The sequence below is a fragment of the Zingiber officinale genome, chromosome 11A (genome assembly GCF_018446385.1).
Source record: "Zingiber officinale cultivar Zhangliang chromosome 11A, Zo_v1.1, whole genome shotgun sequence".
NCBI lineage: Eukaryota > Viridiplantae > Streptophyta > Magnoliopsida > Zingiberales > Zingiberaceae > Zingiber > Zingiber officinale.
In genome coordinates, this window is record NC_056006.1 from 97,619,855 (window position 1) to 97,635,971 (window position 16,117).

The following is a 16,117-nucleotide window of genomic DNA, read 5'->3' on the forward strand; positions in this document are numbered from 1 at the left end:
GCATAATTAAACAGAGATCAGCTTCATTTACAACCCTTTCCAGAAACACTAAAAAATGCTGCACTGACATCAGCATTTACCAACACCCTGTCGTATCTTCACTGTTCAGAGAAGACAGTATACAACTGACTAGCAGCATCTTCTCTCCATAACTTGATAGTTAAAGTTGAATCATAATTGTTGTGCTCCTACCTTGCATAGAGTTCAAAATTCATAAAATCAACCCCAGATAGTTGAGTCTAACTCAGGCTATTGATGTTGATATACTTGACATGCCCCAATCACCTTTTGCAAATTTTGGATTTTAGGCAGAAGATTTCTAATATGAACATACTATCACTAAGTTCTGAAACAATCCAGTTTTCACATACCTCTTCATCAGAAACTGAATTAGGGATCGATATATGGTCGAGCAGCATTACAATCATGAGATCTGCTGATAATAAACTTAATAATCCATTGCTAATAAAAACTAATATCTCACATATAAAAACAAAGAATTGAAAGCAAACCAAGTAACTAGATGCAATTTAAACCAATGTGACGTGATAATCGAGGAAAGAAGAATAAATATTTTCATGTGTTTGAATCTAAAATTTGAAGATGACAAACGCAATATACAAAAATAACACAAAATTCAATAGTTAACCCAGCCAACAATTCTGCACTCACATCTAAACATTGAACATCCACCTCACCGACCTTCATGGAGATCCTCAGAAAATACAGCGGTTCTGGAAATGTTGTCATTGTCAAAAAGGCTTAGTCCTGAAAAAGGACCAGACGAGAACATTGATGAAGTGGCATCTGATTCATAGGTTGTTGAGGGTTTATTCCTTGGATTAGTTGAGGGTGTTGGCTGGGCATCCTGGCAATCTGCCACGCGATACACCATTTTAAGGGACTGCACTACTTCTCCCATTGTAGGCCTCTGGTTTGCCTCTTGTGCAACACAAGCTGCAGCAATTGTGCAAACTCGCACAAAATCATCCTTTGGATACTTACCAGCAAGCAGAGGGTCTGCAAATTCTTCTAATCTATTACCATCATGAAGAATTGGCCGTGCCTGCAGGTACCACCATACATGAAATGAGTGTTCATTCTTTATATTAACAAATTAGTCCATTTTATATACTTCATTGAGTTTTGCTTACTTATTTGTGGAGGGAATTGTATGAACTGCACAAGCTAAAACAGCCCAGAATTAAATTCCTTACATGAGCTGGATATATGATATAAAAAACATAGCCAAAGTTGCTGGACAGAACTTGTGTTCAAAGAATATTTTTATTAAGAATATTGAGCTCTTTCTAAGAATATTTAGCTATTGCTGATATATTATTCTTCACTCTATTATTTTGCAACTTGCAGTCATATGTCAATATGTTCATTCATCACTACATTCAGTCAAGTTTCAACCATGCTGCCTAACCTTTTAATGAATGACCATGATATATTTGTACAAGCCAACCCCGAAAAGTCAGTACAAATTTGGGTTGATGACATAATGATGATAGTAAGATATAGTTCAATACAAAAAAAAAAAAAAACAAACTGATGCCAACAAAAACAAAAATAAAAAAATTGATTTTCTGCGTAGATGCTGTAAAAGAACTAACCCAAGTTACTAGGTTTTCCTGGCCAGAAGGTTGTGACATATCAACAGGCCTCCTTCCTGTCAATAGTTCAAGTAAAACTACTCCGTAGCTGTACACATCACTCTTTACTAACAAATGTCCAGTCATGGCATACTCAGGGGCTACGTACCTGATATGATATGTATCTCAAAAGTGCACTTATATGGAAGAAAATAAGGTCAATGTGAATGAAGAGAAAGTTAATCACCCAAATGTTCCCATAACACGTGTAGAAAGATAATTTGCACACCCTTCAGGTGCCTGCTTTGCCAGACCAAAGTCAGAAACCTTGGCATGGAAGTTGTTTTCCAGCAATATATTGGATGCCTTAAAATCCCTGTGGATCACACAGGGCTGTGAATCCTCATGAAGGTAAGCTAAACCTCTAGCAGCATCAAGGGCAATTTTCATCCTTGTGTCCCAATCTAGAGGACAGTTTGTTCCTGCAGAACCTGGAGAAAAGATAGATATCAACATCACATCATGAAGCTTTCCCTCATAAGAATTCCATGACATAAAATTCTTAATGGTATAACTACAGCCTGAACTAATAATACCATGAAGCCAAGACTCCAGATTTCCATTTGGAACTAGCTCATAGCAAAGAAGATTCTGTGATGAGTCGCGGCTGGTATAATAACCAATCAGTTTGACAAGATTTCTATGATGTAACCTGCTCAACATCTCAACCTCAACCAGGAATTCTTTGTCTCCTTGGTGTCCTCCACCAGAGAGCTTCTTGATAGCAACAGCAGTACCATCACTCAGCACACCCTTGAACACACGGCCAAATCCACCTTCTCCAACCATGCTAGCAGGCTCAAAATTATGTGTAGCCTCTTTAAGCTCCTCAAAAGAAAGGAAGCGTGTACTTGAAGGATATGGAAGACAACCTTCCACAGAAGCTACATCTGCTGTTCTAGTAGACTTCACTGCAAAAGAAAATTTTGTTGGTGATATTAAAATAGATAATTGAGGAAGCAAGTTAATTTTTGTTTAACTAATAAGCTTGTAATTGAAACTAGGGCAACAACTGAACATGTGTGACAATTTGGAAAACAAAAAAATCACTACTAAGATTTGTTGTTCAGGAGTGTGGCCTACAATGCAAGTTTAAAAAATCTTTGTACGGTTTGAAGCAAGCCCCTAGAGAGCAATTAAGTAAATTCAATTTATCTATCCTTTAGTTTAGGATGATCAAAAGAATCAAACCACCCAATATTTCATCATACCTCTCCATCTAGAAAGTGCATTCTCATCGTCTCTATCGATGATATCATCATAAAGATGCTGACTCTACAAAGTTCATGAACCTAAAACACATATCTTCATCTCCCTTTCAGGCTAGAATCAGAGAAACCTAGGACCTTTTCTTGGTACCAAGGTGGCCCACTCAACTAGAGACACTATCTCCAAATGAAAATATGTGTTTTACTTGTTGGAGACTAATATGTTGGGAGATAAGCCAGCTGATACCTCTGTAGATATAAATGTCAAACTAATGCAAGGATAGGGGAAGCCATTAGTCATTATGTTTCAGGAAGGTATAAAAGGCTAGATGGAAAACTAAACTACTTCATAACTATAAGACCAAACCTACCATTTACAATAAGTGTGATCAATTAACTATTTGAGGCTTTATGTTATTATAAAATTCTACAGTAACTAAAGAGTACTCTTTTATATTAGGATCGAGATCACCTTATGATTATAGGTGCACTAATGTCAATTAGGTAGATTCTCCCATGGATGCAAAATTCACATCAAACTATTTTGGCCTTCTAGTAGGTAATCTTATTTCCTAGAGGCACAAAAAGCATATTGTCGTAACTAGATCAAGTGCAAAGGTAGAGTTCAAATGTTATGGCCCTAACCACATGCAAGCTTATGTGGGTTAAATAGTTGATGACCAAAAAGTCAGGACTTCATCTTAAAGATCCAAGAAGTTGTTTTGTGACAGCCAAACTATCATTCACATAACCTCAGTGTTCCATGAGAGGACAAACCACATAGATATTGATTGTCACTTCATCAAAGAGAAGGCATAGTCGGATTACCAAGGCCTAATTTGTAAATATGGAAGTTGCACTATATAGGCAAATGGGAGCTACCTAAGGTAGAATGTCGGAATGATATAAGTAAAAGGAGGGAAAGATTCACAAAATATATATGTAAGCTCCATCATTTATTTATATCTTTGTTATCCTTTCCCTCCTTTCCTTTACGTCTTCCTTCTAAGTAATCAGCGTTTTAGTCTGTGTATAATAAGCTGGATTTTCATAATACCTTTGAGTCACTTTAAGGAGAGAACTAATTATAAATATTAGGGACCTACTTATAAAAAGGGCAGTCCAATGGACAAAGCTCCTGCAAATGCAGGTCCCGAGAAAGGGTCTATTGTACGCAGCCTTACCTTGCTTTGCAAGAGGTTGTTTCCAAGACTCGAACCCGTGACCTCTGGGTCACATAGCAACAACTTTATCCTTGCGCCAAGGCTCCCCTTCTTAAAAACAACATAAAATATAAGAACTTCGGTGTAGATTTTAGATTAATGAATAATAACCACAGAAAACAGGGACAGGTTATGGTATCAAATTCTAATGATTTCCCCCATTTTTAATAGTTTCTTTTGCTTCCTCCTAATGTTTGTACAAGTTGCATTATGCTACTGATAGATACAAGTTTAAACATAAAATAAACTTTAAGCACATACCTTCTTCTGTCGGCACCTCCATCCTTTTGCGAGATGAACAAAAACAAAGGATAAGAGAAACAAAAGTAACAGCAACCAGGACACTGATACATATTCCAATAACCAATAAAAAATTTGAGTGTTTCCTGTCATCTCCAGTATCACCCTTCGTCGTAAAAGTAGGTAAGTAGGGTATCCCAGGTGGTGAAGCCACCGGTGAGATGGACTGAGAAGGAACTGAATAATTGAGAAGTTATTTGTTATGTCATCTCATCTGACAATATAAATCATTTTTATGGAAAAAATATCAATCAGTTCCATTGAACAGGAAATTATAAAAGTACATAAAATGTTAGCAAAGTAAATCAGTAGCCATTTCTTATGTTATTTTTCTGGAAAAACACAACAAACAAGGGCGGTCACAAGAATATATAAGATATAAGCAATCTTGGAGTATTTGTCAGTTTGGCTACTTAACAATGTTTCTTTGCAATGTGAGGTGCATGATGGAGATGCAGCTCCTCAAATTTTGAAGCCTAAACAAAGAAGAGCAAGAGCAGAAATAGGAGTTGCATCCCGTAAGCTTTAGGTGACTTGTTGTCTTGGAGTATTTGTCAGTTTGTCTACAACAACAACAACCACCAACCTTATCCCACTAGGTGGGGTTAGTATTTGTCAATTTGTCTATTGAACAAAATTTCTGTGAACTGTGAGATGCATCATGGAGATGCAGCACTCAAATTCTGGAGCCCTAAATAAAAGTAGGTGTAGTCATCAAAGTTGCATCGTGTAAGCTTTTAAGTGATTTGGGAACTTGTGGCATATGGTAAAATTCCATGAAATAAAAAATAAATCAGAAATAAAATTCATAACAATCAACATCAAGCTATTTGTCACCCCAGTTAAAACCATTGACAAGGAAGGTTTTGGTATGATACACAATACATTCCCTTTAGATTCTGCTCATGTTTTGAAACATCACAAATGGAACAATACCTTTGACAAAACTAAAATAAAATCATGCAACAGTTTTCTATGGGGAAGATGCACAAATTTACTTAAACCATAGTTAACTAAACATGCACAAATTTACTTAAATCATCGGCCTCATGGAAATGGTTGACATTCATTGCTACTTGTTATGAAATTATTTCGTATTCACAATTTTATGCATGTTCATGTGTCCAACAACATACTACTTTATCTGTAACATAAAAATGAATGGCGATCACAAAAATTCATGGCTCAGAGTGCTGCAGAACTACTTAGAACAAAAACAACTATTAGATGAACATCAATTTCAAGAAAAAACAACATTCAATAAATATCTAACAATCAGCAAAATATAAGAACTCAATAACATTTAAAAATCAAATTTTTTTCTAGAAAATTACCAGGAGGAGAAGCCAGGGGCCTGAACCAAGTCAAATTAAGAAGTTTATAATCACCTACTAGCTCAGGATTGATATGAACCCTATGCAGTGCAAGTGAAGAATTCATAGCAAGAACCTGGTCGGCAAAAAAACTTATCCCGTCAAATGGCACTATGTCCATTGTGATATTTAATCCAGATGCACCAACAACATAGAAATTGTTAATCTCAAACTGATCCATGTCCAACTTGAGCTGATAAGCTAGTTCACGAAGAAATTCATAACTCCAGTTTGAAATCATAGAAACATTTTGTAGGAACAACTCAACTTTCACTGGGTAAACACAATAGCAATCTTCAGTACCTCGCTTCTGCACCTTATTAGACTCACAACATTCTGCTCCAAAAAATACATGCTTGAAAGTAAGTAAAAAATGGGGAGGCGCATGATGAAAAGGAGAGTTTATTATCCTAATTCTGAGAGTTTAGACAAACAGGTCAACGAGTTAAAATACCAAATTAATCTTACGAGTTTGAGGTGACAATGGTGGCTGTGCAAAGGTAGTCGGAACTGCATTTGCATTTGAATGTGCTGGAGGAGAATACCCAAAAGGTGAAGGTGTGACAGCCAACTCTGTAGAAGGATACATGCTATGATCCATGAAAATATTTACTAAACTTGAAATGCTTGGCGACGGAAGCCTAACAGTGGTCAGGGACCTGTAATCAACTGAATCTCTGAACGTCATTGATGAAGCTGCAGCAAGCGGTGAAGAGTACTTCCTGTGTTCTCTATTGATTGGAAGATTTTCTAGGAAATGATTTTCAACCTTTGATGAAGAGATCAAGGAATAGATTTGATCCCATCGACCTACAGGAGCAGCAGATGGAGATGTTATCATCGTTGCTGACATATGGCTGACATGTCTCGCCTCAACAATCAATCGCAAGCATACTACAACCGACATATAACACAGCAACAATGCTGTTGATGTCATTTTGAATAATCCTGCAAACCAGAAATCAAGGTCAGATTAAGCTAAACAACATCATTATCTTGGTTGTTCTTTACATTACTGATAAAAAAGAGCTCAAAATCTAAGCAATGCTGACTAATCAGGTTAGCCATAAACAATATTTGACAAGCATCCATTTCATTAACAGCTAGAAAATTTCTCTTTCTAAGGGCCTTCACAACAACGTTATGCCACTTAATCCTCAAACCAGCCAACGATCGCATTGCTGAAAGAATCCTCTTCCAGATTTTAACTCAGGAGAACGTCTAGGCGTAACGTCAAAAGGAGGTTTTGTTAGCAAAGGTTGCGGTATTAGTGTAGATTAACTGAAGAAACATAATCTACATCACCGATAGGCACCGTAATTTAAAAATAATAATACTCAAAGCTTCAATTTTTCACTTAGATACCAGCAAAAATGGATCTTTTCGTCAAAGGATCGCTCACGGCCAGGTCGAATAAAGATATAAGTAAACGAGCAAGCTCCGACAGTACCTCTAAAGTGAGCAATCCTCGACACTCATCAGCAGACCTCCATCGCCGATCCCAGCCGAACAGGACCGACGCGGACCCACCGAGCTTAGAGGAGATCGTTCCAGTGGAATCGCAGGCCCCTACGTACCGCAAGAGGCGTGAGAGGCGGAGAGATCACGGGATGCAGAAATTGACTGGCAAAATTCGACGAGGAGAAGCTCGAGGAACAGGAAGGAACCGGAGACTACCTGACCCGCGTGAGAGAGGATTCCGATCCGTAAGCTGTTAGGGTTTTTCGAGCTTCTTCGGCTTCGATCTCCGTTTTCATCTTGAACTCCGTTTCTTTATTTCGACCCCTGCCTCCCTTTTCCCTTTTCCCTTTTCCCTTTTACCCTCTTTATCCAATACCAAGAATCTCGTTAATAGTTCACTTACGAGAACTACAGTGCAAAATTAAAAGCCCCACGTGGCAGAAAGACGAAATCACTCGTCCCAATGCTCCTGTCACATCCTTATACCGGTTATGTTCGATTACGTCGAATTTCGATCACAATACCTCATATGACAACACTCTATATCTTAACAATTACATCGTCCTGAGAGGACAACTCATCACGTCCCACGGATGTACAAGTAGTTGCTAATGGATCGATTTGTATCCTCGATTATATATATATAATTTATAACGAGTGCAAAATATGTGTTTGACTTTTTTTATGGATTATTATGTTAGGATAAAATACTTTTTATGATTTATCTGTTCTTATTTTATCATAAGACTAATGATCCTAAATTATTTAGGGTAAATGATATTACATTTTATTTCTTACAATGGAAATTTAAAAGTCTCAATGGCTGATCAAATTTATGGGGTCTTTATTGTAATAGATCAATTTTGATATGACAATACTTTCTTAGATGTTTGACATTTTCTATAGAAAAGATGGTTCTGATAGGATAAAATATCCTATAATTCATCACTTCCAAAGTGTATGAGATCGTTAGGGATAAGATGACGACACCATCGTTTATTGCTTGCTGCAATACAATGGAAAAATAAAGGGCGATTTGGGACGGGATCACGAAAGCAGAAGGTGGTGGAGTTGCGTTGGATCCGGCAGCGATCCAGTGGGAGGGATTCAAGTGTTGAGAGTGACTTGGATGGCCAGCCAAATCCAGAACCATCCTTCACGATATCCACTGCGTCAGGTAAAGTTAATTTGTTTGGATTCAGCCACGAATAGACACTGACGCGCCGTCTTGGTCACCGGTCAGCTTTGTTTATGATATCATAGTCCATGATAACTCGCATTGTTCTCGACCTTTATGATTTGGCAAAATCTAATTTGTTTATCCGAGTGTCTCTGTAAACTCAGTCATAGGTCAATACAAAAATGTTAAATTTTGATCCCAATATAACACCTCATATTTTAATCATTGCATCGTTCTGAAAAGACTATCATTAATGCCTCATCATTCGGTATAAAGGACGTCACAACAAGGTAAATATATCCCCATAAGTTATTCACTTCTAGAAAATATAAAGTCATATTGGGAAACTGCTAATCATGTCCGAAAGCGGGAAGGTGGAAAATTAGGAATGTGCCGGCTTCGCTGATCGACTGTTGACCTCGCTTCGTTTTGCAAAACAAGTAACGTCAGTGCCGAGGTAGAAAAGGAGTTCCCGACGTTAGGCCTCCGACGCTCAAGTAAGTCACCGGAATTGGAGAATAAGTGGAGCAACAGTAGAACTAGTATTAAACAGCAATAACGCGTACCTCTGTCGATGATAGATCCTCCTTTATATAGAATCCTGGTGGGCGACGTATGTGAGATATGAGCACGCTCTCCAATATGTCCTATGAAAGGACCTATCGGGAAAGTGTTTCTGACAATATACCTTAACAGAGCATGCATATCTCTAACGAGACAGTAGAAGCTTTTGTCGTACGATCTATCTGTCAATCATGTTTCGTATCAGCGGCACTATCTCCCAAAAGGATATCGAGAGATATTACAGTGGTCTCGCTGCTTGGCCGAGTAGGGTAGCCGCTCGACCGGGATTCCCCTCCATCCACGACCAGGTCCACACTGCTTGTCTGAGCGGGGTAGCTACTCGGTCAGGAGTCCTCCGCTCTGGTGACCTCAATTGCTCTTTCGTACGGTAACTGTATAGTAACATGTCCTCCCCGTTCTAACCAACTATCCAATCTTCCTTGGCGTCATGTTACTCCGTATTGAACGTCAGCTGTCTTAGTATCATCCTGAGTTGGACTGAAGGTCTACTCGGACATGTCTTCTATCAATCGAGCCCTACCCGTCCGACCAGCCATTATAATTATCCTTTGTTTGGTTCTTTGACATACAGACGTTGAGCACCTTAACTTTAATTTTATCTATAATCTATCAGTTGACTCCGTATCATATAGGTCTCCCTCTATCGCCACGTCAACTGCTAAGATGATAACTTCATGCTCCGATTATAAATGGATCACTTATGCTGGGATAAATATCCTCCTGTTATTTATCCTCTTTGGAAAAGTATAGGGTAAAATGACGATTTCACTTTATACTCCAAGTACAAATTAGAGTGTATTAGAGTGTTTATGAACTTCTTCGTATTTGGCCTGATTAACGCATTTTAATAACTCACATTATTCCTCGAGTTGTTTTGAACATTTAATGCATGTTAATTATAGATAGAAACTTAGACTCTGATTTCATTCAGTAATTATAAAAATATGTGCTTTTTTCTTCCTCAAAAATACTCTCAAGAGATATGAGAAATGGAAAGGAGAGTGCTCACTAAAGATAAGAAAAGTAGAGAAGATAAAAAGAAAAACAAAACTTTCTGCAAAACTAATTTTGTTAGTATTTTTTTCTCTTTTGCTTTTTCAATTTAATCTTTTATAATGGGCCATTTGTTCTTGTAATAACAATACTCACTTTGTTCTTCGTCTCAACTTTTATAAGTTTAAAGACCGGTCATCTCACATGATAAAATGAAAACATAGATGAAGCCCTCAGGGTGTAGCACAGATGGTGGGTGCATAGTATCTCTGACATAATGACCAGGGGTCGATTTTCAGGAACAGACGACCTGGGATTTACCCCGCCATGCACCTATGACCTGTGTACCTGCATAAACCTCCCTCCATATCCGTGGGGCCGACACTAGGGGGACCGCTAAAATAGCGGATCTACCTTTATGAAAGCATAGATGAATTCATATAAATTTCAAAAGTATATAATCCCTGTTCAAAAGATAAGTCAGATAAAGGCCAATGACGTTAAAGGGGCATTGACTGAGAGAGGATTTGGAAGCACCGTGAATACACCCATCGGATCCTAAGACTCCCGCGTGCGACAGGGGGTAGCAGCAAAGCCGATGGTACGAAGAACTTGCACACGAACAGATCGAGTACCCAAGAAGGATAAAGGGATCGAGTCCTGATGACCCGACTGATGTATAGCTAGTCATGGGTTAACTGGGAGTCAGGCACAAGTGAGGTGAAGGGATCGAGTCCTGATGACCCGACTGGTGTATAATCGGCCAGGAATTAATTAGGAGTTAGACATAGGTGAGATGAAGGTACCGAGTCCTGATGATCCGACTGATGAATAACCGGCCAAGTGTTAACCGGGAGTCAGGCACATGCGAGGTGAAGGGATCGAGTCCGGATGACATGATTGGTGTATAGTTGGCCAGGAGTTCATCCTTTTGAATCTAGTCAGGACGTCAAAGGGCTAGGGCATCTCCTCCCTTAATTGTTGATTTTCACGTCTCCTTGACTTTTGATCTTCGTGTCCTCTTGACCCTTACTATGATCTCGCACTTGCAATTTAACTTGTGAATGTAGTGAAATGACTTTTATTTTAATGGACTTACATTAATTTGGATGCAACTATAATAGCATGTGTGAGCTATTAAAATCTCTAGAAGCACACCAGTAGTAGCATATTTGTTTTAACATGTACATGTTAATCAAATTAAAGTAATGATTTCACCTTAATGGCTATTCACATGTCAAGAGTCAAATGTCAAATGATCAATGTGGTTAACAAAAATTCTTATCATGAAATTTGTCATCTTATGTTTTTTCCTTCTAGTATTTTACATAGGTCATCTCATACCAACATGACTTTATTTCTAAATTCTTCATAACAAATGTAATCATGGAACATAGCTTTGGATAAAAATTGAAAGACACTCCATATTTAAGGAATCATCAAATAGTATTATTCCTTTTGTAAGAATTCATCGCCCCATGGGGCAATATAGATAGTAAATATATGACATTTTTAACGTAATAAATCGGGATCGATTCTATAAGAAATTTATATATATAAACATCAAATGAGTATCTCTTTAACTAGAGAATATCAACTATAGAATAACTACTACGGTATAAAAAAACAACTATTTCCCTCTAATCAAAACCATTATACATTAAATATTCTTTATAGTTAAAATTATTTAAATTCCATCAAAAATATTTTAAGTGGATTAAAATCACTTTAACATTTTGTTATAGCTTCTTAATATATAGTTACTACAATATTATATTAATTGTGAAAATATTTATAGCAACTATCTAAATATAATAATATTATATTAACTATTTAAGCATTGGAGTAGTTATTAGTTATTAAGTGACTTCTATAACGTCAAATATGTTTTAGTTATAAGTTTTATTTAGAGAAATAATTTTTATAAATGTATGGTGGTTGAGAATTAAATTACAAATACATGAGAGATAACTGTATCTCTTTACCATTACACTTAGCCTCGGGGGTATTTTTAAGATTAAAAAAATATGATAATTTTAGTTAGTCTCATTGATTATTTATAGGATGATCGATCCGATTTCATGAAAATTTTTCATTGACCACCAGGGTAAATCAGAAAGTGTACGCGGCGACCAGTACAGAACCCAGCATTCTTTGAGTACGTCTCTCATTTGGAAAAAAAATTCTACAAATACATTGTAGATGAGATTCAAATTACGAATATCTGAATGACAATCTGAATATCCTATCACGATACCATGATTAAGAGAATATATTTTTAAGATAAAAGAATATATGATAGGACGCTCATTTGATATTTTTACATAACTATTAATGTTTGCCCCTTAACTTTTGTACCAAATCGATAATTAACGAGTAACAAATATCCATTCCAAAAAGAAAAACAAGGGAGGAAATATGCAACAAAACACTAGGCATAAATTTAAATATACTTAATAAAAAAAGATTTGAACAAGAGAGCCATTGATCAAAGCATCAACAACTCCTTTCGTGCTTCACATGTCTTGATACAAATGCTGGGAATTAAACTTGCTAGTGGCTTTTTCATAAGCACATTAGAGTAAACGAAGCCATCACGTTTTTTCAACGCTCTCGTATTTTTTTTTGTAAAGAGATAAATCATGGAAGTATTTGTCGTCCTAAGATAGGAATCCTAAGAGAAGTCAGGCACATTAGGATTCTCTGTCCTAAAATAATTCTATCCTTGTGTCCTTTTATCGATCAAATGGTCATAACATTCTTAAGATGTGTGTGATATCCTCATAATATGTAAGGCATCTTTGAGATGTAATATGATCTGTCCAATCGATAAAAAATCATGAGGACAAAGATTTTTCTGGATAGAGAATCTGAACTCACCTGATAAGATATTTTTTAATTGTTAAAAATTGATCTTAAAATTTAGTAGAGTAATCATCCATACAATTGAGTGTGGGATTGCTTTTTCATAAGTCCATGATAGCCAAAAAGATAGAATCTGTTACCCAACAGTTTCACACAATTGTTCTCGCGATCATCTATGAGAAGATAAATCGGGAAATTATAATTAATCGAAAAAAAAAATTTCCCTCGATTTTACTAAAATTTAAATCCTGAATGAAGCAGTTCCAACCTATGCTTATACCAACTGTAGAAAGATTTGCTTAAGATTGCCTGCTTGATTCTTACTTGTTGGAAACGATCTCTGAGCAAAAATGGCAACGCTGGGCATGGATGTGTACAGGCAACTAATAGATATCTCAGCTCAGCTCCTTCAGGTGCGTATCCTTATCGTTGGACCGGCAGTGCTGCATTGAGGCCTGTGACGACGATTTTAGTGCAGATTTCGTTCACCAGGACACGCAAATGTGCCTTCGTGTAAGCAAGCTGAGCAGCAGCAGCTCTACGAAGAAAACTCAAAGGAGAGTAGCTGCCAGTAATGTTTGGTCGAGGTCAACGTGGACGATATCTAGCTAGGTAGACGTGGTTGACTTGGAACTTGTAAAACACTTGTAAACGTAAGGATGGCATGGTTAGATCGGAGGAGGAAAATCTTGGCACTTTTTGTTGGATCACTAGTGGAAGATGACAAGGGAGGAGGCGTAGGATTTCAGAGAGCTGTCTCCCTAACATCTGGCTCTATACAGAACAACAATCACGTGTGTTTTTTTCTCTACGAGGTTTTCCTCCTTAATTTCCGTCTTCTCGCTAAGTCGTTTCTCACCTTTGACTTCCACTTTGGAGGGGGATTGAGGTTGTATAAGACAAATACTATACAAACGTTTATCCACTTTAACAAGTGAGTTTTAAAATTAATTATTAAATATTAAAATTAATCACTTTAACAATTATAAGTTATACGGTAATAAAGATGAGTCCCTGAAAGTAGGCTTAAGGTAGTAAAGGTTGGTTAATGTAGAGGTTAAACTCATAGGATTGGTTGGACATGAGATCGTGGACTATGAATCAGGTTATAAGGTTGGTCGAGCGGACCTTCAAAATCGGTCGGACGTGAAAGATTGACCAGACTGTCCGGATTGTCGTTCTCCATAACTTGCAACTGAAATTAAGAGTTAAATACTAAGTTACTTGATCCACCGACTTTACCGATCGGATCTTAGGTCCGATCAAACACAATGTGTCTTTCCAACAATAGTAAAACTTGATTAGAAATAAGTCAATAGTTTCACTCTATACGATCGAGAAGGCGATATCCTGGCCTTGTGGTGGTCGATCGGCCTATAGCGAGATTCGTATACATGTCTGATCCGGCAGTAAAAATGGGGGACCCCATTTAGCAGAGTCAACGCCGCGAGGAGGGCTAAAGGCCTTGGCCGAGCGGATAAGGAGGGCGACGACCAGCTGAGGCTTCCGAGCGGAAGCAATATACCCCGCCGGAAGCGGGGTTCCGACGCTCATGATGAACAGTAGGAAAGGCCGAGCAGAGGGCCTGCTCGGCCGAAGGATTAAAACATCAACGCTGCGAACAGTCCAGAGCACATGACCCGGAAGCTCCCGCGCGGATCAGAACATCCGATCGGCCGGACGCGAGGAAACGGCCGACCGGTCGGACGATTGACGGGGAGTAAGAAAAGGCAAGGATAGGAACATCTTCTGACAGCAGATGATATGCAGGATCCTAGGACATGGGCTCACTGTCCCATCAAGGACAGGGGCTCACTGTCCTATCAAAGACAGACTCACTGTCCCATCAAAAACATGCTCACTGTCCCATCAAAGACGTGCTCGTACTGTAGCAGTAAGGAGTCAGGCAAGCTCCTCTGACAAGCCCATTCTGGGTATGGGTTGAGGACACGTGTGTGTGCCTCGGTATATGTACATCAGCCTCCTCAGGAGTCTATATAAGGCCTCCACTTCTTCAACCGGAGGTGGAGGAGTCTTCATCTTTGAGCCACTTCCTTCATCTATTCCCTCGTCTGACTTGAGCGTCGGAGGGTCGTCGCCGGGACACCCCTCCCAGCTCGGTTTTGTTGCAGGTTTGCCGGAGCACTCGAGGATTCAGCAGGGAGCGCCACGTCCCCAGCGTTCGTTGACCCCTGGTTCGGACAGAATCAATGTCTTATCTTACTCTTTTGGAAATTTATGCCGCTGACAACAGAGAATACTCTGCTAATAAATTGTATTTTAAAAGTTTCTAGGTTGTCACATTATAGAGATTTACATGTTCACTCAAGTAAAGGTGTCAGAGACTTTTCAACTTATTTTTTCTTAGGAAGATTTTGAAAAATATGTATATATTTTGAGATGCGTGCATATGCGATACGATGATACTATAAAAGGGAGTTCCATCTACAAACAGAAATATGTGATGTTCTATTATTCTACGTGCTCTTTGTTATTGTTTATTTTTACTATTCTTTTCACATGAACAGAATATTGATTTAAACGTCGGAGGATCAAACCAGAAACCTCTTTCTTAACACAATACTAATACTCCTTATATTACTAGATAAGACAGCATGAAGTCTTCATGCATCCATTCAATAATAGGATCATATTTCCAACAAACCGTCTTCACAGTTCTGGACAGAATGAATAAGTTTATGAAATTAGTATCAATCTGACGAATTTAATATATCACCAGATAGCAGTCACACACGAGAGAAGCAAAAATTTTAAATTCCTTATTAACTCGAAATTATTAAAACCCTCTGTTTCCTTCGCATTAGACATGCCCAATATATCTTCCAGTTTAATGATTGGTTAGAAATCTAATTCAAAAAGCTTTTCCTTTTGGTGAAAAAGAAAGTTCTTTTCAAACAACGTAACATGAAATTAGCTGGATTATTCTAGTAGCTTAAATAGAAAAAAATTGGATAAATATGTCTACGGATGCCCTGTTCTCCTCAATCTTCATCGAGATTGAAAAATATATATATATATAGCAAGAAAAATGAGTGAGTATGATATTATGATGGGGACAAGCACCAAGTACAATCGATGTCGTTAACGCTTAATCAAATACTATTTTAAGGAAACCCCTTCTCTTATGTTCATCTACTCCAGATAATTAGTCCAATTTTGCGTCTAATTCAATGGACGTTCCACGCAAATTAAACGGCCTTTCAGAGCAGCCATCCACACCATTCCCTGGCTCCGGCCAAGCACGCCAGCA

General features: G+C 38.0%; 1 protein-coding gene across 1 annotated transcript; it reads right to left on the reverse strand.

Moving 5' to 3' along the window:
* Positions 1–546: 546 nt before the first annotated feature.
* Positions 547–7,579, reverse strand: LOC122031059 (proline-rich receptor-like protein kinase PERK15). Its single transcript, XM_042590114.1, has 9 exons — positions 7,440–7,579; positions 7,213–7,331; positions 6,231–6,710; positions 5,724–6,098; positions 4,351–4,566; positions 2,195–2,569; positions 1,846–2,089; positions 1,620–1,767; positions 547–1,066 (listed from the first exon to the last, which is right to left on the reverse strand). Exons 3-9 carry the CDS (start codon positions 6,697–6,699, stop codon positions 695–697), a joined length of 2,199 nt encoding a protein of 732 aa, XP_042446048.1. The 5' UTR covers positions 6,700–6,710; positions 7,213–7,331; positions 7,440–7,579; the 3' UTR covers positions 547–694.
* Between the last annotated feature and the right edge of the window lie 8,538 nt (positions 7,580–16,117).